Source organism: Oncorhynchus mykiss, chromosome 28, assembly GCF_013265735.2.
Source record: "Oncorhynchus mykiss isolate Arlee chromosome 28, USDA_OmykA_1.1, whole genome shotgun sequence".
Taxonomy (NCBI): domain Eukaryota; kingdom Metazoa; phylum Chordata; class Actinopteri; order Salmoniformes; family Salmonidae; genus Oncorhynchus; species Oncorhynchus mykiss.
The window spans coordinates 3,787,355-3,814,964 of NC_048592.1; the positions used below are offsets into that span (position 1 = coordinate 3,787,355).

Genomic DNA, 27,610 nt, shown 5'->3' on the forward strand with positions numbered 1-27,610 from the left:
GACAACATAATTTACATGGATATATCTTGTGTAGAATTTTAAAGTGCACTTCCTTAAATTTGTTTGGTATACAATAACCAAGCTTTTTCTAGACAATGTCAGGAATAAGCACGTTCCATAAAGATTTTCCTCTCGGTGTAAGTTGGTTTTGTGAATTAAGAATTTGTCTTATATATTTATTACAACTAGATTTCTCAAGTAAGCCCACACCTTCCAATCTCAGTTCTGGATAAGCTCTGTAATCATTCCCAAAGCTAAGATTAGTTTTCATTAGTGTAGTTAAACCACTGGGAATGGCTTTGATCACAGCAATAAACTCTGAAAGGTATTGGAAATTCATTCAATGTTATAAATTCTTCATATGTAAGAATATTACCTCTGATGTCAAAAACATCAAGAACAAAGTCAATATTCCTCACATGCCAGCTGGGGTAGAACAATGACTTATTCCTTACAGTTATGTCTGAATTATTCCACAAAAGAGCTTTACGTGGGGAAAAATTGTTCAGGAAATATTTTCCAGGCCATTAAAGCTTGTTGGTGAAACCTAGCCAATTTAGTGGTTAATCATTCAGGAATATAATTACATTTCAGTAAAAATGTCACTTATTAAACACATTATTTGGAATTAAATACCATATTGAATCGGTACTAATCAAACATATTTTCAACCAGTTTTCAACCAAATCCAACCAACACTTCCAGACCGCCTTCAGCTCTTTTATTAGAGAGGACTGACTATTTTAGTTTGTGAGACTTATTTTTCCAGATGAAGTCAAGAAAGGTCTTGTTGATCTCTTTACAACCAGAGGGACTTACAAATAACGATAATGAGGGGTACACGAAACGAGACAGTCTGACTAAGTGCTTTTTTTTGACAGATGTATTCCTAAATATTTAACACAGTCCTTTACAGAAATGTTTTCTATTTCTTTATCATCAGTCATATAAACATAAGATTTCACATTTAGAAACGTTCAGTTTTAATCCTGATGCAGTGATAGCATTAAGGGCATGGGCGACCTGGTCTTTGTTTCTTAAAAAAAGAGTATCAGCCAGTTGGGAAATTTAGATTTCTTTGTTTAAAATGGCTAAGCCATACAGATTTGCATTATTCAGAATATCTAGAGAAAGAAGTTCCACAACCAAAATGAATACAAATGGCATCCCTGTTGTACACTTCTGTTGATACGGAATCTTTTGATGTATTAAGGTTTAGTAACACATAACTCTTTTATATTGTTGTAAAACATGCGAATGACTTCGATAACATTTTCACCGAAGCCAACAAGTTTACAGATTGAAGCAAATCGATGTTGATGTCGTAATCGATCGAACGCGATGAACTAACAAATGTTTTTGAAATTAAACACAGTGCCACAAAAACGTTTATTCATAGATAACTGTTCGCTATAGAGCTCAGCGTACTACTGAATATGGTAAATTGTTGTTCATCATGTTTACTGAGCTTTCAAGAATGTACTATATTTGTAATCTGTCTCTCGCTATTTGTATAGGAGAAACCCTGGGTGAAAGAATTGAAATGGGTACTAGAGGATTTGAAGGATGACCCTAAGAAAGCTGTCTATCGACCAAGCAGCAGGACCGAAGTTAAGAAAATTGTAAGACCTTTCTAAATGCGCCATCAACCATAATATGGAGGAAATGAACTATACATTTAACACATAAGGATAATCACTTCACCCCTACCTATATCCTATATGTACAAATTACCTCGACTAACCTGTACCCCAGTACACTGACTCGGCACCGGTACCCCCTGTATATAGCCTCGTTAGTGTTATTTTATTGTGTTACATTTAATTATTTTTTACTGGAGTTTATTTGGTAAATATTTTCCAAACTCTTCTTGAACTGCACTATTGGTGTAAAGGGCTTGTCAGCATTTCACGGTAAGGTCTACTTGTTGTATTCTGCATTTCACGGTAAGGTCTACTTGTTGTATTCTGCATTTCACGGTAAGGTCTACTTGTTGTATTCTGCATTTCACGGTAAGGTCTACTTGTTGTATTCTGCATTTCACGGTAAGTTCTACTTGTTGTATTCTGCATTTCACGGTAAGGTCTACTTGTTGTATTCTGCATTTCACGGTAAGGTCTACTTGTTGTATTCTGCATTTCACGGTAAGGTCTACTTGTTGTATTCTGCATTTCACGGTAAGGTCTACTTGTTGTATTCTGCATTTCACGGTAAGGTCTACTTGTTGTATTCTGCATTTCACGGTAAGGTCTACTTGTTGTATTCTGCATTTCACGGTAAGGTCTACTTGTTGTATTCTGCATTTCACGGTAAGGTCTACTTGTTGTATTCTGCATTTCACGGTAAGGTCTACTTGTTGTATTCTGCATTTCACGGTAAGGTCTACTTGTTGTATTCTGCATTTCACGGTAAGTTCTACTTGTTGTATTCTGCATTTCACGGTAAGGTCTACTTGTTGTATTCTGCGCATGTGACAAATAAAGTTTGATTGGTTTGATTTGACTTGAAGTAACTAATGAGATCCATTTAGGTCTGCATTATTGGTGATTCTGGAGAAGATAATGTACATGTTATTCTTCCAGAATCCTTATACTTGATATACGCATTCTCTAACTAAAGACATTTCTTCTTACAGTACATAACTGCTGATAATCAAGAGTATCTGAAAGTTAAGAACAAAAGTCAGAGAAGGTATCTAGCGATATCTTTTACATGCTGATGATGCCATCCATAGTTGATTATTTTATTCAACACGTCCATACAATCAATAGATTAACAATGCCTTTTGCCATTTTGTGAATGAAATGCGTCTCAGTTAATGTATTAGGCGTCTAAGCTCAAAACACAACTTTGATAGAATAATCAACAGAAAGTCCTAACACATAACTGGTAAACCCAATGCCTTGTCTACATGTTCTCTACCTCTCAGTCCTATTCCCACTCCTCCAGAAGCAGGGCAGTGATGACCCCAGTTGTCCCTATAGCTCCGGGGGAGCTGGAGTCCCCTGGGACCAGTGATGATGAGGAGGCCACAGACCGGAAGGAGAGGGTCTCCAGTGCCAGGGAACGCCATGAGCAAGCCAAAGCCATGATGGACACATTCACTGAGAAGTTCCACTCTATCGCAGAGGATCTCCAAGAGATGAAGGTACTGGTCAGAGAAGGGACCAGTGGTCTCCAACCCTAGACTTTGAGATTGACAGAGTATGCATTTGTTCCTACCCAGCACTAACTGATTTTACTGATCATCAAGACCTTCATTAGCTGAACCAGGTTGGTTAGTGCTGGGCTTTAAACAAAACCTTGTACACCCTGTGGTTCTCCAAGCTGTTGATCGCTAGTTTGTCAGCATAGATATGTGTGAAAACCCTGCGCCTCTGAAGATATACTATGTTTATATCAGAATCCTACATGAGCTGTAGAACTGTGATGTGCTACTTTCCCCCTTGACTGCACCTAGATTCCCAGGAAGAGGTCCACTTGACTGCGGTCATCATGCTCCCAGTCTGCCAATGAGGATGGATCCCCTCTGGCCTCTACCCAATCAGATAAGGCCCTGAGGCGAGACTGGTCTCGACATATGATTACAGCCGGAGAGGCCGGTGGTGACATCAATCGAACACCTTCATCAGCGTCATTATTCTCTTTGCCAACCATTTATGAGGTCGTCAAGGGGAGCAGGGAGTCCAAACCTGATGTGTCCGGAGATGATGTCAAAAAGAGCAAGATGTCCAAATGTAAAGTCAGGCAAGGCTTTCGCTATTTCACCAAGGCTTTGACTGGACTGTTGGTTAGTAAGTTTAGCTTTTTTCTCTGTGTCTGGTATGAGACCTTAACTGTGAGTGTAATTGGTATTGTTAGGGGAAATAACCACACAAGTTTTCCATTGGTGCTATGCTTCTGCTGGTCTAGAGTACTCTCCAAAACACGTTACAAATGCCGTGGTCTATTGATTCAGTCATTCATTGTAAGTTCCTTATTTATATGAAATAATGAAGGACTTCATGTCTCTTTTACTTTTCATGAACCTCCCAAAGCGTACAAAAGATGACCCTACTGGAGATGGACGGATTGCGCGAAGTGTGACACCATCCAATGACACACTCAACATGGTCATGGCTCCTCCACATCCACTCACTAACTGGCATTTGTGAACTACATTCAGACAAAAAGGCAACCGCATTTTGTATGGATGATATTTAGCAGAGGATATGTTTTTATTATATAAAGGATACAAATGAATAATACAACTGTTCTGTTGGGAGTAGCGGTGTTTGGGTGGAATCACTGGGGAAGCCAGAAAAAAAAGCCATATTACAACCTATGTGTTGTGATAATTGCGTTGTTTGCTCTATAAATCCTGTTAGTTCATGTGCATTACGACCGTGATATACAGTTCTGTAAAGAAATGAAGAGACCACTGCAAAATGATCCGTTTCTCTGGTTACTATTTATAGGTATGTGTTTGGGTAAAATTAACATTTTTGTTTTATTCTATAAACTATTGACAACATTTCTCCCAAATTCCAAATAAAAATATTCTAATTTAGAGCATTTATTTGCAGAAAATGACAACTGGTCAAAATAACAAAAAAGATGCAAAGTTGTCAGACCTCGAATAATGCAAAGGAAAATAAGTTCATATTCATTTTTAAACAACACAATACTAATGTTTTAACTTAGGAAGAGTTCAGAAATCAATATTTGGTGGAATAACCCTGATTTTCAATCACAGCTTTCATGCGTCTTGGCATGCTCTCCACAAGTCTTTCATATTGATGTTGGGTGACTTTATGCCAGTCCTGGTGCAACAATTCAAGCAGCTCAGCTTTGTTTGATGGCTTGTGTCCATCCATCTTCCTCTTGATCACATTCCAGAGGTTTTCAATGGGGTTCAGGTCTGGAGATTGGGCTGGCCATGACAGGGTCTTGATCTGGTGGTCCTCCATCCACACCTTGATTGACCTGGCTGTGTGGCATGGAGCATTGTCTTGCTGTAGAGCACTGCCTTGCTGAAGCACCCCCAGATCATCACCGATCCTCCACCAAATTTCACATAGGTTGCGAGATCTGGAAAGGCCTACAAGCCACAGTGTCTCGCACCTACTGTGAAATTTGGTGGAGGATCGGTGATGATCTGGGGGTGCTTCAGCAAGGCTGGAATCGGGCAGATTTGTCTTTGTTAAGGACGCATCAAGCCACATACAAGGTTGTCCTGGAAGAAAACTTGCTTCCTTCTGCTCTGACAATGTTCCCGCAAGTCGCAAAGAAAACAGGAGCTGCCTCCTCTATTCCAGCACCATTTCAACATCATCAAACCCCCTCTGCTCAGTCTAATACAGTGACAACTAAAAGATACCAAAAACAATTTAGTCCAAACGTAAGCTAAATATGATGTGGCTGTCCATGGTTCTCATTTTTGTGTGCTTGTGCGTGTGTGTGCACATTCATGCAAGTAGAAAAAACCTGTTTACCCACCCTACTTATAGAGAAACGCCAATGCCATCCTCCTCTTTTGCATGCTGACGAAAGTGTCTATCACGCCATCATACATATCAGGCTTTTATTTTTTGTTTTCCTAGGTTACCTGGCTAAAATGCATGCTTGCGAGCCTAACTTCCTTTCATGGGCAACGTTAGCTAGTTAACATTAGCCTTCTAACATGTATCTACATATTGAACTCTCAGGCCCAGGGGCACAATGTATGAATGAATGTTTGGATCAGGATCACTGTTATAATCATTGGCCAATACTTATTTTCCACCATAATTTGCTAATAAATTCATAAAAAATCCTACAATGGCATTTTATGGAATTTTTTTCTCATTTTGTCTGTCATAGTTGAAGTGTACCTATGATGGAAATTACAGGCCTCTGTCATCTTTTTAAGTGGGAGAACCTGCACAATTGGTGGCTGACTAAATACTTTTTTGCTCCACTGTACACACACTGCTCAAAAAAATAAAGGGAACACTTAAAAAACACAATGTAACTCCAAGTCAATCACACTTCTGTGAAATCAAACTGTCCACTTAGGAGGCAACACTGATTGACAATAAATTTCACATGCTGTTGTGCAAATGGAATAGACAACAGGTGGATATTATAGGCATTTAGCAAGACACCCCCAATAAAGGAGTGGTTCTGCAGGTGGTGACCAGACCACTTCTCAGTTCCTATGCTTCCTGGCTGATGTTTTGGTCACTTTTGAATGCTGGCGGTGCTTTCAATCTAGTGGTAGCATGAGACGGAGTCTACAACACACACAAGTGGCTCAGGTAGTGCAGCTCATCCAGGATGGCACATCAATGCGAGCTGTGGCAAGAAGGTTTGCTGTGTCTGTCAGCGTAGTGTCCAGAGCATGGAGGCGCTACCAGGAGACAGGCCAGTACATCAGGAGAGGGCAACAACCCAGCAGCAGGACCGCTACCTCCGCCTTTGTGCAAAGAGGAGCAGGAGGAGCACTGGCAGAGCCCTGCAAAATGACCTCCAGCAGGCCACAAATGTGCATGTGTCTGCTCAAACGGTCAGAAACAGACTCCATGAGGGTGGTATGAGGGCCCGACGTCCACAGGTGGGGGTTGTGCTTACAGCCCAACACCGTGCAGGACGTTTGGCATTTGCCAGAGAACACCAAGATTGGCAAATTCGCCACTGGCGCCCTGTGCTCTTCACAGATGAAAGCAGGTTCACACTGAGCACGTGACAGATGTGACAGAGTCTGGAGACGCCGTGGAGAATGTTCTGCTGCCTGCAACATCCTCCAGCATGACCGGTTTGGCGGTGGGTCAGTCATGGTGTGGGGTGGCATTTCTTTGGGTCCATTAGGTCCTGAGATGAGATCCTCAGACCCCTTGTGAGACCATATGCTGGTGTGGTTGGCCCTGGGTTCCTCCTAATGCAAGACAATGCTAGACCTCATGTGGCTGGAGTGTGTCAGCAGTTCCTGCAAGAGGAAGGCATTGATGCTATGGACTGGCCCGTCCGTTCCCCAGACCTGAATCCAATTGAACACATCTGGGACATCACGTCTCGCTCCATCCACCAACAGACTGTCCAGGAGTTGGCGAATGCTTTAGTCCAGGTCTGGGAGGAGATCCCTCAGGAAACCATCCACCACCTCATCAGGAGCATGCCCAGGCGTTGTAGGGAGGTCATACACACTACTGAGCCTCATTTTGACTTGTTTTAAGGACATTACATCAAGTTGGATCAGCCTGTAGTGTGGTTTTCCACTTTAATTTTGAGTGTGACTCCAAATCCAGACCTCTATAGGTTGATACATTTGATTTCCATGGATCATTTTTGTGTGATTTTGTTGTCAGCACATTCAACTATGTAAAGAAAAAAGTATTTAATAAGAATATTTCATTCATTCAGATCTAGGATGTGTTATTTGAGTGTTCCCTTTATTTTTTTGAGCAGTGTATAATTAGTAATGCAAAATATTTCAGCATTATTAAAGTGACTGGTGTTCCATTATTAAAGTGGCAAGTGATTTCAAGTCTATGTACAGGGCAGCAGCCTCTAATGTGCTAGTGATGGCTATTTAACAGTCTGATGGCCTTGAGATAGAAGCTGTTTTTCAGTCTCTCGGTCCCAGCTTTGATGCACCTGTACCGACCTCGCCTTCTGGATGATAATGGGGTGAACAGGCAGTGGCTCGGATGATTGTTGTCCTTGATTATCTTTTTGACCTTCCTGAGACATCGGATGCTGTAGGTGTCCTGGAGGGCAGGTAGTTTGCCCCGGTGATGCGTTGGGCAGACCACACCACCCTCTGGAGAGCCCTGTGGTTGCGGGCGGTGCAGTTGCCGTACCAGGCGGTGATACAGCCGACAGGATGTTCTCAATTGTGCATCTGTAAAAGTTTGTGAGGGTTTTAGGTGCCAAGACAAATTTTCCAGCCTCCTGATGTTGAAGAGTCGCTGTTGCACCTTCTTCACCACACTGTCTGTGTGGGTGGACCATTTAAGTTTGTCAGTGATGAGTACGCCGAGGAACTTGAAGCTTTCCACCTTCTCCACTACGGTCCCATCGATGTGGATTGGGGTGTGCTCTCTCTGCTGTTTCTTGAAGTCCACAATCAGCTCCTTTGTTTTGTTGCTGTTGGTTGAGGTTATTTTCCTGGCACCACACTCCCAGGACTTTCACCTCCACCCTGTAGGCTGTCTCGTCATTGTTGGTCATCAGGCCTGCTACTGTTGTGTTGTCTGCAAACTTGATGATTGAGTTGGAGGCGTGTGTGGCCACGCAGTCATGGGTGATTAGGGAGTACAGGAAGGGGCTGAGCACGCATCCTTGTGGGGCCCAAGTGTTGAGGATCAGCGAAGTGGAGGTGTTGTTTCCTACCTTCACCACCTGGGGGCGGCCCATCAGGAAGGTCAGGACCCAGTTGTACCTTAATGAAGAACTTGGAGGGTACTATGGTGTTGAAGGCTGAGCTGTAGTCAATGAACAGCATTCTTACTTAGGTATTCCTCTTGTCCAGATGTGTGATAGCATCGTCTGTGGATCTATTGGGGCGGTAAGCAAATTGAGTTTGAGTTTATTTTATTTTTACAGGGACAGTGCACATTAATCAACATTTCAGTAAAAGTGCAGGTTTTAGCCAGCCGGTTAATTTTCAACCGCAGTCCCTGGGCAGGTTATTTAAAAACAATTACAATATAGACAATCATTGAGCAGTGGGCACACGCAGAGCAACAGAGCAACATAGGACAAGCAAGACGTAGCATACAGACAGAGCAACAGAACAAAAAGCAGCAAGACAAAATTCATAAAAGCAACAGTGTTTCCACACCTCACAAGCTACAGACAACGTGGAAAGCGGCAATACACAGCTAGGGATTATGATCACAAATCTGATTGACCTTTAGGCATGTATTCATACATTTTGTGAAAGTGTGATAGGTGGTGCAGTTATGTGTGTCTGATGGGAGTGTATTCCAGACATGGGAAGCTCTCACAGTGAAAGCAGATTTACTAAAGGTGCTTTTCCTTAAGGAAAATACAGTCACCTCTCATGGCAGACCTTGTGGATCTGCTGCCATATGTTAGGGTTTTCTGTTTAACAAAAATACTGAGTGGAGGGGGAGCCAGGCCATTTAGGATCTTGAATACAAGACATGCGTCGGTGTATTGCACAAGATTTTCCCAACTCAGGAGCTCATGCTTTCTGAGGATGTAACAGTGATGGCGTTTGGGCTTCCTATCAAGCACTTTGAGAGCCTGTTTGTAGACGGACTGAATAGGTTTTAATGTTGTACAGCAAACTTGGGCCCAACTAGTCAAGCAGTATGTTAAGTGGGGAAGTATCATAGATTTGAAGTACAGTTTCGCTACCTCTGTAGTCAAACAATTTTGTATAAATCGGAAATTAGCTAGGTTGAATTTGGTTATCTGAATGACCTTTATCCACATGCTTTTTAAAAGAGAGTATGATGCCAAGGTACTTAAAATCATATACCACCTGGAGCTTCTCCCCTGATACACAGACATCTGGTTCAGTAGCATCTGTTGCCCTCTTTGTGAAGAACATGCAAACTGTTTTTTTCACATTGAGATGCAAACAAGAGTCACTGAGCCACTTTGTAACCTGGACCATTACAGTAGTGAGTTATTGTGCAGCTTGTTGTTTGCTCTTTGCATGCACATATATCACTGTATCATCTGCATGCATTTGAACTTCAGACCCAGTACAGACAGAATGCGTTTTGTAGTGGGTCTAGGGTGTCAGGTAAGGTAGAGGTGATATGATCCTTGACTAGTCTCTCAAAGCACTTCATGATGACAGACGTGAGTGCTATGGGCCAATAGTAATTTAGTTCAGTTACCTTTGCTTTCCTGGGTACAGGAACAATAGTGGACATCTTGAAACATGTGGGGACAACATACTGGGATAGGGAGAGATTGAATATGTATGTAAACACCAGCCAGCTGGTCTGCGCAGGCTTTGAGGACGCTGCTAGGGATGCCGTTTGGCCGGCAGCATTGCGAGGGTTAACACGCTTACTCACCTTAGCCAAGATTGTTTTGTTTATAATCTGCGCAATGATGTGCCAAATCGTTCAGTGTATTTAGTGTATTTTTATTGGGTCATTAGAATAAACTGCCATATGTGGTAATATTTCTCTAAGAGCTGATCCGTGCAGTATTGTGAAATAATTATATGGTGAAAGCAGTGCTGCGTTTTTAAAAGTTTTTATCCTATCAGTATCGAAACATGCTCCAATGACGCACAGCGACCGCTCTCTCTGGGTGGTGTTTTCTCTCTGCGCAGTGTTTTGGGAAAAGCATGATCCATCTTCGACTGTTGAAGGAAAGATGCATCGTTAAAACACTCGTAAGCCTAAATTCGGGAAACCGGGCCCAGGTTAGGTGTACGTGTATCACCTTTTCAGTTCAAGAAACGTGTTTCTCTATTTGTCCCAATGTATGTATAGTTTTTCCTTGTGGTGTATCCGTAGTTGGTGATACGCATTGTGAAGAAGAATGTTGATGTTGTTGAAGAGGAAGACTCAGTGGTAAACAAACTCCAAATCGTGTAATTTGGTGAGTAACTGCCACATACAGACTCGATTGATTAAAATGTGGTGTCATGATGTTAGCATAATGTCATGTGTTGACATTTCACACCCTAAGTATAGCCTAGCCCACGAAAGGTGTTGAGCCAGCTAAAACTATTCCCTGCTGCGATCAGGGAGCAATTGAACTTGATCTGTAGACTATAATAATTGCCAGATTGCTTGGTCGTTCAAGTTAGTTTCTTCGTTATTTTGGAGCAGCAAATCCAAGACCGACTTGATGATTGTCAGAAGTGTCTAGACAGCTGGTGGGCCAAGCAGAGCGCTTCTATTTATGTTGCAGCTAACGTTAGCTAGCTAAGTACAGTCAATATTCAGCTGTTACCATTATCGCCAACTTTAGACAATGATTGTTCGCAGATTTGCTGGCTATTCTGTATAGCTAGCTAGTTATGCAAATGACAGGGTTGCACAAATGAAAATGCAAAACATTTTGCTTAAAAGTCCAATGTATCCGTTTTTATCTCGGTATCAAATAATTTCTGTGTAATAATTAAAACTGTAATATGTAACCCAACCAAATTCACATAGAAAAGTGAGTTATAGATCTGTTATTCTCATTGATAGCAAGTCTAAGAAGTGGTAGATCAGTTCTATGTGTGCTATTTCTACCCTTCCCATTCTTAAATACATAATTTTGTTTACTTTATTTTCGGTTTTCTACACCAGCTTCAAGAAGCTGAAAATACATTTTGTTGGTCATTGAAAATATATTTCACAGCGGTTTAGATGGTACAATGATTCTCTATCAATGATTCTCTATCATTGTTCCTTATAAACTGAAATTATGCGAACTGTTATCATTTTAGCAACCAGGAAATGGTGGAGTGATTTCTTCATATTGCACCTTTTTTAAGTACTTATTTATAACAAGGGTTATATGGAGAAAATCAGACCTCTGAAATGAAAATGTATGGCCCTCCCTTCAGCTAAATATATTTGACCTAAACCCTCCCTGAACGCTAAAACAAACAAAACAAGTGAACCTCCCCTACACCCAGAATAATAATGAAAACATGAAGTGGATAGCAGAGAGCATGTCTACCATTTACCCTCACTTCTTGGACAGACCAGAGCCTTAGATATGCAGTTTTACTGTACTCGTCCTGTAAGCATTACATGGCAAAGCAGGAATTCTGATAGGGCTGCGGGCCAGAAGGTTCTGGGTTCGAAGACCACCGTGGACAAGAGTGGTGGTAAAAGCATTGCATGAACATATTTTTAAAAATTTAATACCACACAAATGACCAAAGTTACAGGATAAGAATGGACAGAGAGGTAAACCTACGTGTGTGTGTTCATATGATATGTATCCAAGGACAAATCAGTGCGTCTTGTTTGGAACTAAACACTCCCTGTTTGCAAATAATTAAATCTGAAACTTAGTAGGAATCTGAGCATACTTTCAAAAGTTAGGCCTACCTTTCCACCCCAGACAGAGAAGGCCTACTGATGTAGAGAAATGTAAGCTTTCACTGCTGGCTACTCTTCTTCTGTGGTTTAACCTAATGAGAGAAGGTCACAAGTGTTTACCTAAAAGCTGTCTGGTTTTAAACATCTTCTATTGTACAGAAAGTGAATGAATAGCTTAATCAATAAATATAACTTTGCTCCGTGCTTCTCCAAGCATGCACTTCGTAGCCTATAGGCGGATCATTTGATTGAGACCACGCTAAATAGCCCATAGGCTACGGATCATTTGATTGAGACCACGCTAAATAGCCCATAGGCTACGGATCATTTGATTGAGACCACGCTAAATAGCCTATAGGCTACGGATCATTTGATTGAGACCACGCTAAATAGCCCATAGGCTACGGATCATTTGATTGAGACCACGCTAAATAGCCCATAGGCTACGGATCATTTGATTGAGACCACGCTAAATAGCCCATAGGCTACGGATCATTTGATTGAGACCACGCTAAATAGCCCATAGGCTACGGATCATTTGATTGAGACCACGCTAAATAGCCCATAGGCTACGGATCATTTGATTGAGACCACGCTAAATAGCCTATAGGCTACGGATCATTTGATTGAGACCACGCTAAATAGCCTATAGGCTACGGATCATTTGATTGAGACCACGCTAAATAGCCCATAGGCTACGGCTCATTTGATTGAGACCACGCTAAATAGCCTATAGGCGCACTTGATATTGGAAATGCCGAGTGGAGAATCACAGATCAAGGGAAGCATCAGGCAGGCATCGATATATAGCCTAATAAGCAACTCATTCTAAAACACTGAGAAATATTGACATTTCATCAATTACAAATTACATTTTCCTCCAGGTAAACATTCTGTATATTTCGATCCATCCCTTACTGTGGTTGTTTTAAATTAAAATGAAAAAAAAATAAAACATGCTAATAGCTATTTCTTCTTCTTAGCAAATAGCTATTTCTCAAGCAAGAATTTAGCATGGACTGACTGGGAATGGTCTGAGTGGGGAGGGTAAAACTGAAAACTAGCTGTTATTGACAGAGAGGTTTGGAAGTGGAACTCTCTTTTTTTATTGGTCTGTTGACTAATTTACCACCTGGTGATGTCACCAGGCAGGCCAAATCTCCATCCCAACAAACAGGGATGGAGTTTCAGGCTGTATTTTCAAACAGCTCTTACACTAAAATGGCATTATCAATTTCACAGTATTATTCCAACCTCATAGTGTGGGAATATAAACTCAGCAAAAAAATAAACGTCCTCTCACTGTCAACTGCGTTTATTTTCAGCAAACTTAACATGTGTAAATATTTGTATGAACATAACAAGATTCAACAATTGAGACATAAACTGAACAAGTTCCACAGACATGTGACAAACAGAAATGGAATAATGTGTCCCTGAACAAAAGAGGGGGGGGGGGGGGTCAAAATCAAAAGTAACAGTCAGTATCTGGTGTGGTCACCAGCTGCATTAAGTACTGCAGTGCATCTCTTCCTCATAGACTGCACCAGATTTGCCAGTTCTTGCTGTGAAATGTTACCCTGCTCTTCCACCAAGGCACCTGCAAGTTCCCAGACATTTCTGGGTGGAATGGCCCTAGTCCTCACTAGAGGTCGACCAATTATGATTTTTCAACACCGATACCGATTGTTGGAGGACAAAAAAAAGCCGATACCGATTAATCGGCCAATTCTTTTTACAATTTATTTGTAATAATGACAATTACAACAATACTTAATGAGCACTTATTTTAACTTAATATAATACATCAATAAAATCATTTTAGCCTCAAATAAATAATGAAACATGTTCAATTTGGTTTAAATAATGCAAAAACAAAGTGTTGGAGAAGAAAGTAAAAGTGCAATATGTGCCATGTAAGAAAGCTAATGTTTAAGTTCCTTGCTCACAACATAAGAACATATGAAAGCTGGTGGTTCCTTTTAACATGAGTCTTCAATATTCCCAGGTAAGAAGTTTTAGGTTGTAGTTATTATAGGAATTATAGGACTATTTCTCTCTATACCATTTGTATTTCATATACCTTTGACTATTGGATGTTCTTATAAGGACTTTAGTATTGCCAGTGTAACAGTATAGCTTCCGTACCTCTCCTCGCTCCTACCTGGGCTCGAACCAGGAACACAACGACAACAGCCACCCTCGAAGCAGCGTTACCCATGCAGAGCAAGGGGAACAACCACTCCAAGTCTCAGAGCGAGTGACGTTTGAAACACTATTAGCGCGCACCCCGCTAACTAGCTAGCCATTTCACATCGGTTACACCAGCGTAATCTCTGGAGTTAATAGGCTTGAAGTCATAAACAGTGCAATGCTTGAAGCACAACGAAGAGCTGCTGGCAAAACGCACGAAAGTGCTGTTTGAATGAATGCTTATGAGCCTGCTGGTGCCTACCATCGCTCAGTCAGACTGCTCTATCAAATCATAGACTTAATTATAACATAATAACACACAGAAATGTGAGTCTTAGGTCATTAATATGGTCGAATCCGGAAACTATCATCTCGAAAACAAGACGTTTATTCTTTCAGTGAAATACGGAACCGTTCCCTATTTTATCTAACGGGTGGCATCCATAAATCTAAATATTCCTGTTGTTGCATACTACGCAAGAGAAGTGACACAATTTCACCTGGTTAATATTGCCTGCTAACCTGGATTTCTTTTAGCTAAATATGCAGGTTGCGAATGCGCACTGCATCGATTATATGCAACGCAGGACACGCTAGATAAACTAGTAATATCAACCATGTGTAGTTATAACTAGTGGTTATGATTGATTAAGATTAATGCTAGCTAGCAACTTACCTTGGCTTCTTACTGATTTCGCGTAACAGGCAGGCTCCTCGTGAGGCAGGTGGTTAGAGCGTTGGACTAGTTAACCTTAAGGTTGCAAGATTGAATCCCTGAGCTGAGAAGGTAAAAATCTGTTGTTCTGCCCCTGAACAAGGCAGTTAACCCACCGTTCCTAGGCCGTCATTGAAAATAAGAATGTGTTCTTAACTGACTTGCCTAGTTAAAGGTTAAAGATTTCCGATTGTTATGAAAACTTTAAATCGGCCCTAATTAATCGGCCATTCCGATTAACCGATCCAACTAGTTCCAGACGTGCTCAATGGAATTGAGATCCGGGCTCTTCACTGGCCATGGCAGAACACTGACATTCCTTTCTTGCAAGAAATCACGCAGAGAATGAGGAGTATGGCTGGTGATATTGTCATGCTGGAAGGTCATGTCAGGATGAGCCTGCAGGAAGGGTACCACATGAGGGAGGAGGATGTCTTCCCTGTAACGCACAGCATTGAGATTGCCTGCAATGACAACAAGCTTAGTCCGATGATGCTGTGACACATCACCCCAGACGATGACGCACCCTCCACCTTCAAATTGATCCCGCTCCAGAGTACAGGCCTCGGTGTAACGCTCATTCCTTCGACGATAAACGCGAATCCGACCATCACCCCCGGTGAGACAAAACCGCGACTCGTCAGTGAAGAGCACTTTTTGCCAGTCCTGTTTGGTCCAGCAACGGTGGGTTTGTGCCCATAGGGGACATTGTTGTCTTTGATGTCTGGTGAGGACCTGCCTTACCAAAAGTCTACAAGCCCTCAGTCCAGCCTCTCTCAGCCTATTGCGGACAGTCTGAGCACTGATTGAGGGATTGTGCGTTCCTGGTGTAACTAGGGCAGTTGTTGTTGCCATCCTGTACCTGTCCCGCAGGTGTGATGTTCGGATGTACCGATCCTGTGCAGGTGTTGTTACACGTGGTCTGCCACTGCAAGGACGATCAACTGTCCACCCTGTCTCCCTGTTGCGCTGTCTGAGGCGTCTCACAGTACGGACATTGCAATTTATTGCCCTGGCCACATCTGCAGTCCTCATGCTTCCTTGCAGCATACCTAAGGCACGTTCACACAGATGAGCAGGGACCCTGGTCTTTCTTTTGGTGTTTTTCAGTCAGTAGAAAGGCCTCTTTTAGTGTTCTAAGTTTTCATAACTCTGACCTTAATTGTAAGCTGTTAGTTCCACAGGTGCATGTTTATTAATTGTTTATGATTCATTGAACAAGCACGGGAAACAGTGTTTAAACCCTTTACAATGAAGATCTGTGAAATTATTTAGATTTTTACGAATGATCTTTAAATGACAGGGTCCTGAATAAGGGATGTTTCTTTTTTCGCTGAGTTTATATGAAGCACAGGAAAATCATGTTTTTGACTGCACTGGCCTTTTCAACATTCAGTCCCCTTCTTTGGTCTCTCAGCTGCTTCCACTTCAGTTCAAGAGGTCTAGGCCTACATCATGCATTCTATGTTTTATTTTGTATTTCTGTTAACTTTTGTTGTTGACCTTTATCTATTTATTTAACCAGGCATGTCAGTTAAGAACAAATTCTTATTTACAATGACGGCCTACCCCGGCCAAACCCGGACGACGCTGGGCCAATTGTGCTCCGCCTTATGGGAGTTCCAATCACGGCCGGTTGTGATACAGCCTGGATTCGAACCAGGGTGTCTGCACCACTCAGGAGCCCTACCGGGTTGTTCTACCTCAACAAGTACAATAAAGTGAATTTCAACACCCACCGTCTCCAATTGTTTTGAAAAATGTTTCAGTTGTAAGAAAAACAGATAAGATAAGCATTCCTGCAACATTATTTTGTTAAAAAATCATTTTTGATTGCACCCTAATTGGCAATTTTTTGTTTGTTCTCGGATTCATGTAACATTCAATAAACATAGTACCAAATATCCGATTTGGACCAAACTTTTTTCTAACAGTGAGTTAGAAATGAGGAATCCAAATAAATTCTCAAAAGCCACACTCCATGCCAATACTACCCCAACAATGAGTATACAGTATCAGTTCTCTATGTCTGACAAGTAGTACAGGGCTGCGGCCCAGAGTTTTATTTCTTTATCCTATATAATGTACTCTCATTGAATTTGGTTATGTTTTTTTTAACCTGTTCAGAGAAATGAGTCATTAGTTGTTGGGTTTTTGTCCCATCCTACATCCTGATATTACCAGGTTCTGACCACTAGATGGAGGTTTTCTTGCAATTAGGTGATTACAAAATGACATATTGGTTTTCCTACCCTGTAAGCAGTCTATGGACCAGGTATGACAGCAACAGATGCTTTGGTTTTGTTTCTGGACACTCTTTCAAATTCTAACCTTTTAACATTGTGTCACAAATCCAATGCAATTCCGTGGTACCTAATATTAGCATTTTCACAGTTCATGTCCAAATCATCCTAAAGTATCTAAAAATGGATTGTGTAACTCAATGATGTTACGAATAGATGATTTGGATATGAAGCATGAACATGCTAATATAGGTACCATTGACATGCATTGAATTTATTGCCACAAATGCTAAAAAGTTTGCATTTGAAAAGTTTGGTCCAAATCGGATGTTAAGTACTATAATGATTTGAATATTATATGAATCCTTTAAATTAAAATGAACAATTTGTGTGCAATATTTTAGCTTAACAAAATAATGTTTCCCTGAATGCTTATTTGATCTGTTTCTAAGTACAGAAATAATTTCAGAACACTCTGCGATGGTGGTTGTCATGCCTTGCTGAAATGACCTGGAATGACCCTAAATGCTCAGAGGTTGGTGTGGGTGGCAAGCTATGTCTTGTTTATAAGATGGTGGTGATGATTGTTCTATTTATTTCACCTTTATTTAACCAGGTAGGCCAGCTGAGAACAAGTTCTCATTTACAACTGCGACCTGGCCAAGATAAAGCAAAGCAGTGCGACAAAAACCACAGAATTACACATGGGATAAACAAACGTACAGTCAATAACAATATAAAAATCTGTATACAGTGTGTGCAAATGAAGTAAGGAGGTAAGGCAATAAATAGGCCATAGTGGTAAAGTAATTACAATTTAGCAATTAACACTGGAGTGATAGATGTGCATATGAGGATGTGCAAGTAGAAATACTGGTGTTCAAAAGAGCAGAAAAACAAATATGGGGATGAGGTAGGTAGTTGGTTGGATGGGCTATTTACAGATGGCTGTGTATAGCTGCAGCGATCAGTAAGCTGCTCTGACAGCTGATGCTTAAAGTTAGTGAGGGAGATATAAGTCTCCAACTTCAGTGATTTTTGCAATTCATTCCAGTCATTGGCAGCAGAGAACTGGAAGGAAAGGCAGCCAAAGGAGGTGTTGGCTTTGGGGATGACCAGTGAAATATACCTGCTGGAGCGTGTGCTAAGGGTGATGATGACTGTGTATGTTTTCTTTCAGCTTGTCCTGGCTGGAGACTGAGTGAAGGATCATGGGTAACACAGGTGACCGGATGTCCGGTGATCGCCATGGTGCTAAGGCCCATCGATCAGACAGCAGAGGCAGCGACAAAGACCATGAGCCCAGCAAGATGGTGGACAGCACAGACGATCCTAACATCTTCAACACACACGGACTGGGGTCCTCCAAGGTACCTCAGCACTGCACTGGATCATCAGATTTATTTTATGGAGGGCTGTGAAGACCCTCACAGTAGCCTCCAACCTTTACCCTAACCCATCAAAAAGTTGTAATGAAACCAGTTGGATGTAATCTGTTTTAGGAGTGTGGAAACAGATGTAGGTGGGGGGAAATGTCCAGCCCATTTGAAGGAGATGACGCCACCTTAGCTCAGGTCCAGGTCGCACGTAGACGCCATGAACAAGAGCTAAGAACACCTAGACCCTGTCATTCCCACGTTGTGATTTCAGCTGATTCTCCCCTCAGGCGTCGGACAAGGAGGAGCCTGACCTGGATGACTTGGTGAAGACGGGGCCTCAATCCAGACCTACAGTCATCCGCTGGGCCGGAGGAGGGAAGGAGGTCTATATCGCGGGCTCCTTCAACAACTGGGGCAACAAGATCCCCCTCAATAAGAGGTAGGAGAGGAGAGGCCCTGGCTTACCAATAAGGTCTGATACACTGTATTACTCATATACTACCTTTTATTAGTGACACCATTTTGACACATTTAATAGTACATTAACACAGATTTCCCCCCCCCCCCAAGCCACAATGACTTTGTAGCGATCCTGGACTTGCCAGAGGGAGAGCACCAGTACAAGTTCTTTGTGGACGGACAGTGGGTCCATGACCCCTCAGAGGTAAACCCTACATAGGGCTCTGGCCTAAAGTAGACTACTAGATTGATTGATTTTATTTTCCAGTAAAAAATGCATATAAAGTACATTCGGAAAGTATTCAGACCCATTGACATTTTCCACATTTCTTACGTTACAGTCTTATTCTAAAATGGATAAAAAAAAAAAATAATTCATCATTCTACACACAATACCCCATAATGACAAAGCGAAAGCAGGTTTATTAAAAACAAACAAATTGGAGTCCACCTGTGGTAACTTTAATTGATTGGACATGATTTGGAAAGGCACACACCTGTCTATATAAGGTCCCACAGTTGACAGTGCATATTAGAGCAAAAACCAAGCTATGAGGTCGAAGGAATTGTCCGTAGAGCTCCGAGACATTATTTTGTCGAGGCACAGATCTGGGGAAGGATACCAAAACATTTCTGCAGCATTGAAGGTCCCCAAGAACACAGTGGCCTCCATCATTCTTAAATGGAAAAAGTTTGGAACCAACAAATCTCTTCCTAGTGCTGGCCGCCCAGCCAAACTGAGCAATCAAGGGAGAAGGGCCTTGGTCAGGGAGGTGACCAAGAACCTGATGGTCACTGACAGAGCTCCAGAGTTCCTCTGTGGAGATGGGAGAAACCATCTCTGCAGCTCTCCACCAATCAGGCCTTTATGGTAGAGTGGCCAGACGGAAGACACTAGTCAGTAAAAGGCACATGACAGCCTGATTGGCGTTTTCCAGAAGGCACCTAAATGGATCTCAGACCATGAGAAACAAGGTTCTCTGGTATGATGAAACCAAGATTGAACTCTTTGGTCTGAATGCCAAGCCTCACATCTGGAAGAACTCTGGCACCATCCCTGCAGTGAAGCATGGTGGTGGCAGCATCATGCTGTGGGAATGTTTTTCAGCAGCAGGAACTGGGAGACTAGTCAGGATCGAGGGAAAGATGAATGGAGCAAAGTACAGAGAGATCCTTGATGAAAACCTGCTCCAGAGTGCTCAGGATCTCAGACTGGGGCGAAGGTTATTCTTCCAACAGGACAACGACCCTAGGCACACAGCCAAGACTATGCAGGAGTGGCTTCAGGACAAGTCTCTGAATGTCCTTGCGTGGCCCAGCCAGTGCCCAGACTTGAACCCGATCGAACATCTCTGGAGAGACCTGAAAATAACTGTGCAGCGACGCTCCTGATCCAACCTGACAGAGCTTGAGAGGATCTGCAGAGAAGAATGGGAGAAACTCCCCAAATACAGGTGTGCCAAGCTTGTAGCGTCATACCCAAGAATACCCGAGCCTGTAATCGCTGCCAAAGGTGCTTCAACAAAGTACTGAGTAAAGGGTCTGAATACTTATGTAAATGTTCTATTTCAATGTTTTACTTTTTATGAATTTGCCAACATTTCTAAAAACCTGTTTTTGGTTTGTCATTATGGGTTATTGTGTGTAGATCAATGAGGGAATGTTTTTATTTTTTTTATCAATTTTAGAATAAGGCGTAAATTCAAGGGGTTGGTTGATTGATTTAATTTATTTGACAATTATTTATATCCATACATAAGGGTGCTCCAGCCGCTGACGCCTCCACATACAATTTAAGAAAATCATCAAGGACAATAATATAAAGCTTAACAGCTTATGTCCATTGTGGTCCTTCTGAAGGGGAAGGGGGAATGCAACAAGGTTAGGCGCCAATTGTAATGGCAACAGACAATGGCAGACTGTTTGTTTTATAACATGAGATAACTAGTGCAATTCCCTTGCCTAATAAACAACTATGGACATACCCTTAATATATAAAACATTACATTCCTAATATATACAAGACAATCACAATATGATAAACAACAGGCACCAAAATACTATATGCAATCCCAGGCATTTCCTTCTCAGCCACGTACTATAATCTTACGACTCACTTTTGAAACTTGCTACTATTTAGCCATTTTTTCAGTGAGAACTTGAAACTACATTTCGAGGTTCTACATTTCAGATTATTTGGAAGACTATTCTGAGTATGAAAAAGTTTCCCCAAACCACTTTTACACCTAAAAGGAAGTCAGTTTCACTCCTTGTAGTGGAATAGTTATGGTTATCTCGTACCAAGTTAAAGTAGTTACTTAAAGTGGCTTGCAAAAGTATTCACCCTCTTTGGCATTTTTACTATTTTGTTGCCTTACAACCTGGAATTAAAATATATTTTTGGGGGGTTTGTATCATTTGATTTACACAACATGCCTACCACTTTGAAGATGCAACATATTTTTTATTGTGAAACAAACAAGAAATAAGACAAAAAAACAGAACTTGAGCGTGAATAGCTATTCACCCTCCCAAAGTCAATACTTTGTAGAGCCACCTTTTGCAGCAATTACAGCTGCAAGTCTCTTGGGGTGTGTCTCTATAAGCTTGGCACATCTAGTCACTGGGCTTTTTGCCCATTCTTCAAGGCAAAACTTCTCCATCTCCTTCAAGTTGGATGGGTTCCGCTGGTGTACAGCAATCTTTAAGTCATACCACAGATTCTCAATTGGATTGAAGTCTGGGCTTTGACTAGGCCATTCCTAGACATTTAAATGTTTCCCCTTAAACCACCCGAGTGTTGCTTTAACAGTATGCTTAGGGTTATTGTCCTGCTGGAAGGTGAACCTTTGTCCCAGTCTCAAATCTCTTGAAGACTGAAACAGGTTTCCCTCAAGAATTTCCCTGTATTTAGCGCCATCCATCATTCCTTCAATTCTGACCAGCTTCCCAGTTCCTGCCGATGAAAAACAATGGCAGGAACTGGGTGATGACAGGTGTGGGGTTTGCGCCAGACATAATGTTTTCCTTGATGGCCAAAAAGCTACATTTGTCTCATCTGACCAGAGTACCTTCTTCCATATGTTTGGGGAGTCTCCCACATGCCCTTTGGTGAACACCAAACGTGTTTGCTTATTTTTTTTTTTTAAGCAAGCTATGAGGTTTTCTGGCCACTCTTCCGTAAAGCCCAGCTCTTTGGAGTGTACGGCTTATAGTGGTCCTATGGGCAGATACTCCAATCTCCACTGTGGAGCTTTGCAGCTCCTTCAGAGTTATCTTTGGTCTCTTTGTTGCCTCTGATTAATGCCCTCCTTGCCTGGTCCGTGAGTTTTGGTGGGCGGCCCTTTCTTGGCAGGTTTGTTGTGGTGCCATATTCTTTCCATTTTTTAATAATGAATTTAATGGTGCTCCGTGGGATGTTCAAAGTTTCTGATATTTTTGTATAACCCAACCCTGATCTGTACTTCTCCAAAAATTTGTCCCTGACCTGTTTGGAGTGCTCCTTGGTCTTCATGTTGCCACTTGCTTGGAGGTGCCCCTTGCTTAGTGGTGTTGCAGACTCTGGGGCCTTTCAGAACAGGTGTGTATATATACTGAGATCATGTGACAGATCATGTGACACTTGACACAGGTGAACTTTATTTAACCAATTATGTGACTTCTGAAGGTAATTGGTGGCACCAGATCTTATTTAGAGGCTTCATAGCAAAGGGGGTGAATACATATGCATGCACCAATTTACTGTTTTTTTTTATGTTTTATAATTTTTTTAACAAGTAATTTTTTTCTTTTCACTTCACCAATTTGGACTATTTTGTGTATGTCCATTACATGTAATCCAAATAAAAATCTATTTATTGTAATGCAACAAAATAGGAAAAATGCCATGGGGGGTGAATACTTTTGCAAAGCACTGTAGGTACCTGGGGACCATACTGTGGACAATCTTATGTACAAGACACATTTTAATCTGAGAGGCTCCTCTACCTTGAGCCATCTAAGGCTTTCAAAGTGGGAACAGTCAAGATGCGTAAGTGCTGGAAGTTTAAGAATAATCCTGACTAATTTGTTCTGAGATGTCTGCAGTTGGTAGAGCATGGCACTTGTAACGCCAAGGTAGTGGGTTTGATTCCCGGGACCACCCATACGTAAAACGTATGCACGCATCACTGTAAGTTGCTTTGGATCATGCGTGCATACGTTTTACATATGGGTGGTCCCGGGAATCGAACCCACTACCATGGCGTTACAGGTGCCATGCGCTCTACCAACTGAGTTACATATGCACACAGTACAAAAACGTGACAGGGATAGCAGGATAAAGTCAGTGACTTGACTTATTTCCATGTCATTTTTGAGACGCAACCCAGGCGTATCCCCCCCCCCCCCCAAAAGAAAATGGCCATTTGCAGCCAGTGGTTTGGCGATCCAGCTGTACTGTCTTTGTTATTAACTCTTTATAAGCCCTGGTTAACCCTGCTATAACACTCCCTCCTGCAGCCAGTGTTTTGGTGACCCAGTTGTACTGTCTTTGTTATTAACTCTTTATAAGCCCTGGTTAACCCTGCTATAACACTCCCTCCTGCAGCCAGTGTTTTGGTGACCCAGTTGTACTGTCTTTGTTATTAACTCTTTATAAGCCCTGGTTAACCCTGCTATAACACTCCCTCCTGCAGTCATGTGTTTTGGTGATCCAGCTGTACTGTCTTTGTTATTAACTCTTTATAAGCCCTGGTTAACCCTGCTATAACACTCCCTCCTGCAGTCATGTGTTTTGGTGATCCAGTTGTACTGTCTTTGTTATTAACTCTTTATAAGCCCTGGTTAACCCTGCTATAACACTCCCTCCCGCAGCCAGTGGTGACCAGCCAGTTGGGCACCATCAACAACCTGATCGAGGTGAAGCAGTCGGACTTTGAGGTGTTCGATGCTCTGCAGGTGGACTCTCTGGAGTCCACCGACACCTCAGGTCAGTAGGCGCTCTAAATCCTCTGTTGTCCCTCTTGGGTTAAGCATAGCATTGTGCTGACCAAGATCTGCCAAGGCTAACACAGTCACGTCAAACCGTGCAGCTAGAAGAACAGCAAAGTAGTTGCGTTTCATTTAGTTTGACCTGCTTTTCTATTGACGTTTATGTTAGTATATACCCATAAACATTATGATGAGTCATGATTTTGACTGGATGAGAAAATATGCCAGTCTTGTCCTGAAACGATCATTCTGAATAGGACAGTGGAGATCGAGTTTTAACATTGAAACTATGTTGCAAATGCCGAGAGACAGACAGAAACATTTGTACAACCCCCCCCAATAATGTGTAGATGCCTTTTACGTTGCAGATCATGTTAATGAATTGGCTGGCTGAGCTGATGGGACAGATGATGAGCAGGGATTTTTCAGATGGAACAGAAAACAAGATTCTAATTCTTGTGTCATAGGCTTACCCGTAATAAACAGCTTTTTTAGTATGGCTTAGAACGCTTCTCAACCAATCACAATGCTTGTTTTGACCAACCCGTTGTAGAATTAATCATGAGCAGGTGTTTAGGATAAGTTATGTAAGTTGGTGAAAACACAAAAAATCAGTGTCACCCTTTGAGAGTATATGAATGTCATGCTGTGTGTTTGTGTGTGTTATTGTGTCTTCTTAGATCTGTCCAGCTCCCCTCCAGGGCCCTATGGACAGGAGCAGTACATGTTTAGGCCTGAGGAACGCTTCAAAGCCCCGCCCATCCTCCCCCCACACCTCCTCCAAGTCATCCTCAACAAGGACACCAACATCTCTGTAAATTTCTTTCTTCCTCAGTCTCCCTCTCTTTCTATCTCTCTCTCCTGCTCTCTGTTCTCTTTCTCTCTCTCACATCGGCGTGTGGTAAACACACATTTGGAAACTTCTTGATTGCTCATTCGTCTTCCGTCTTTCCCTCTCCTACAGTGCGACCCAGCCTTGCTGCCTGAACCCAACCACGTGATGCTCAACCACCTTTATGCTCTCTCAATAAAGGTACAGTAGGAGGGCATCAACAGCCCCATCCCACTTCTTACTGCACTACTTATAGATTAACAGTCCCTTTCATAACATAGCATTAGTAATGTATTACTTTACATGATCTATCTGTCTCACTCACACATTCACTCCCTTTCCCCTCCCTCAGGATGGCGTGATGGTGCTCAGTGCGACTCACAGATATAAGAAGAAGTACGTCACATCTCTGCTCTACAAGCCCATCTAACCTGTCTGTGTAGGTGCAGAGTGCTAGAGGGCGGCATGTTAACACTGTACTGGGTTTAACCATCGTGTAGCTGAGATTGCACTAAACTAACAGTTTACTGATGAGACTAGGGGCAAATCTCAAAGGACACCCTTTTCCTTGTCCAGTGACCTACAGGGCTCCACAAAGGGCTCAAAGTAAAGCACTCGATGGGGAATAGGGTTTCATTTGAGTCTCAGCGTGTGACCCTCACAAGGGAAAATACTTAGCATTCACAGTTTGATAGCGATAAGAAAAGGGACTGAGAAGGAGACTACTGTGTGTGTTTGCGTGGAGCACTTCTTTGCATGTGGGCGTGTAGAAAGAACATTTAGTTCCATTAAAAACATGAAGGTTTGAAGAAAAGTCCTGATGGATCTTGGAAATGCATATAATCAAGATGATGTTTTATTAAATGAGCTTTTAAAAGATATGAACAGGGAAAGAGGGCCGTTGAATGTCGCTGGTTGGATTATGGTACACTCCCATTCTTTCTCCATATTAATACAGTAGTTGGACATGACTGGAGTAACTGCAGGTTCTTCCTGGTTTGGTCCCAATGGGTCGATGACCACTAATCGAACCATGATATGCAATTGGATAGGCTGTAAATTGAACTGAATTATAATGAAGTCAAAGTATAACAAAGGATGGGAATAATATCGTAAAGCCCGTTTAAGCCTATCACACTGGCCAAATCAACTTTGTTTCCACGTCATTTCAATGTTAGGACGTCTGTGCTCATTGGGATATGATTCACACTTTTGAAAAATGTGAAAATCCCTTTAAACTACTGTAGAGGCCTCGTATTAATTAGAGTATATTAACGAGGGGTTCTCGTTGGGGAATGTTGGGCCGTGGCTGTAGACCTGTGCTTAGTGCTTTATGTCTTTATGACACGGTGATGCAAGCACTTGAGTTACCCATCCATGCGTCTCCAACAAATGCTTTAAGCAGGACTGTTGACATAAGCTTTTAACTATGCAGGTATACGGAAAAATATTGCTCAGTAGCTTTATGTTGGACCTCGGTGTCCAAGCTGCATTTTCTAGGCCTTAGATACAGAAATGGCTGTGCTACGTGTTTCTCTCTCTAGCCCATTTTCTATTTATCCAATAGGAATCTATTTGTCTGTGTGCCATATTTATAGCTTACACTCCCAAATACTGGTTTGTCTTGAATGTTGTGGAGCATTTGAATGTCTAGTACGAACAGTTACTGTAGAATATGTGGTGGATTTTATGGATTTCAATCAAGATTCAAAATGTCATTCAGTGAAGTATAAAATGGCCAATATGGATTTCAATCAAGATTCAAAATGTCATTCAGTAAAGTATAAAATGGCCAATATGGAATGTGGAAAAGCGTAATTTACTTTCATCAAGATTGTTAAATTTGAGTGTTCTGTGAATCGAACTTCAAATGTTTGACCATACACCATTTCATATTTGTACGTTGTTAGAGTACTGTACCTGTTGCTTGTGATACCAGTAATCAATGTGGGCTGATATGTAGGTATATACTCCAAAGAGAATATAAATATATATATGAGATTTTATTTGAAAAAACTTGAGTAAAGAAATTATTACTGAAAGCCATAGCTAGCTCACTCTGAGACGATACACTGCAACACCTTCCTAATATTGAGTTATACCTCGCTTTGCCCTCAGCCTCAATTCGTCAGGGCAGGGCCATGGACTCTACAAGCTGTCAAGTGTTCCACAGGGATGCTGGCCCATGTTGAGTCCAATGCTTCTCACAGTTGTGTCAAGTTGGCTGGATGTCCTTTGGGTGGTGGACCATTCTTGATACACACAGGAAACCGCTGAGCGTGTAAAACCCAGCAGCGTTGCAGTTCTTGACACACTAAAACTGGTGTGCCTGGGACCTACTACCATACCCAGCTCAAAGCTACTTAAATCTTTTGTCAGACCCATTCACCCTCTGTATGGCCCACATACACAATGTCTCAAGGCTTAAAAATCCATCTTTAACCGGTCTCCTCCCCTTCACCTACACTGATTTGAAGTGGATTTAATAAGGGATTATAGCTTTCACCTGGATTCACCTGGTCAGTTTGTCATGGAAAGAGCAGGTGTTCCTAATGTTTTGTACACTCAGTGAACGATATGTGATATTCTGGAACTTGATTAGGTAAAAACAAAACTTGAATTTTTTATCTGTTAGCTAACATGTTTTTTTCTTCTCCAAAATGCTTTGCAGCATCATTGTAAGCCAAGTACTGTAGAAGGTTGTTTCAGTTTGCAAATAAAAAGGGGAGACATGTTGACTCTAAAGTATCAGTCGTGCCTAAGTAGTGTCTCTGACGGATGTTTGATGTGGCTGACTGTGTTCTATCTGGCCTAGCTGT

The 27,610-nt window shown here is 41.8% G+C and overlaps 1 protein-coding gene and 1 long non-coding RNA gene across 2 annotated transcripts; both read left to right on the forward strand.

Annotated features, from left to right (window-relative positions):
- Positions 1-2,839: 2,839 nt before the first annotated feature.
- On the forward strand, positions 2,840-4,245 carry LOC110508367. The gene is made up of 3 exons (XR_005040226.1): positions 2,840-3,148; positions 3,461-3,790; positions 4,038-4,245. It is a non-coding gene; the product is annotated as an uncharacterized LOC110508367 (long non-coding RNA).
- A 5,942-nt stretch (positions 4,246-10,187) lies between these two features.
- On the forward strand, positions 10,188-27,536 carry LOC100653486 (5'-AMP-activated protein kinase subunit beta-2). The gene is made up of 9 exons (XM_021588846.2): positions 10,188-10,345; positions 10,470-10,554; positions 18,331-18,520; positions 18,817-18,968; positions 19,100-19,193; positions 23,843-23,957; positions 24,640-24,773; positions 24,924-24,992; positions 25,144-27,536. Exons 3-9 carry the CDS (start codon positions 18,362-18,364, stop codon positions 25,219-25,221), a joined length of 801 nt encoding a protein of 266 aa, XP_021444521.1. The 5' UTR covers positions 10,188-10,345; positions 10,470-10,554; positions 18,331-18,361; the 3' UTR covers positions 25,222-27,536.
- The last annotated feature ends 74 nt before the right edge of the window (positions 27,537-27,610 follow it).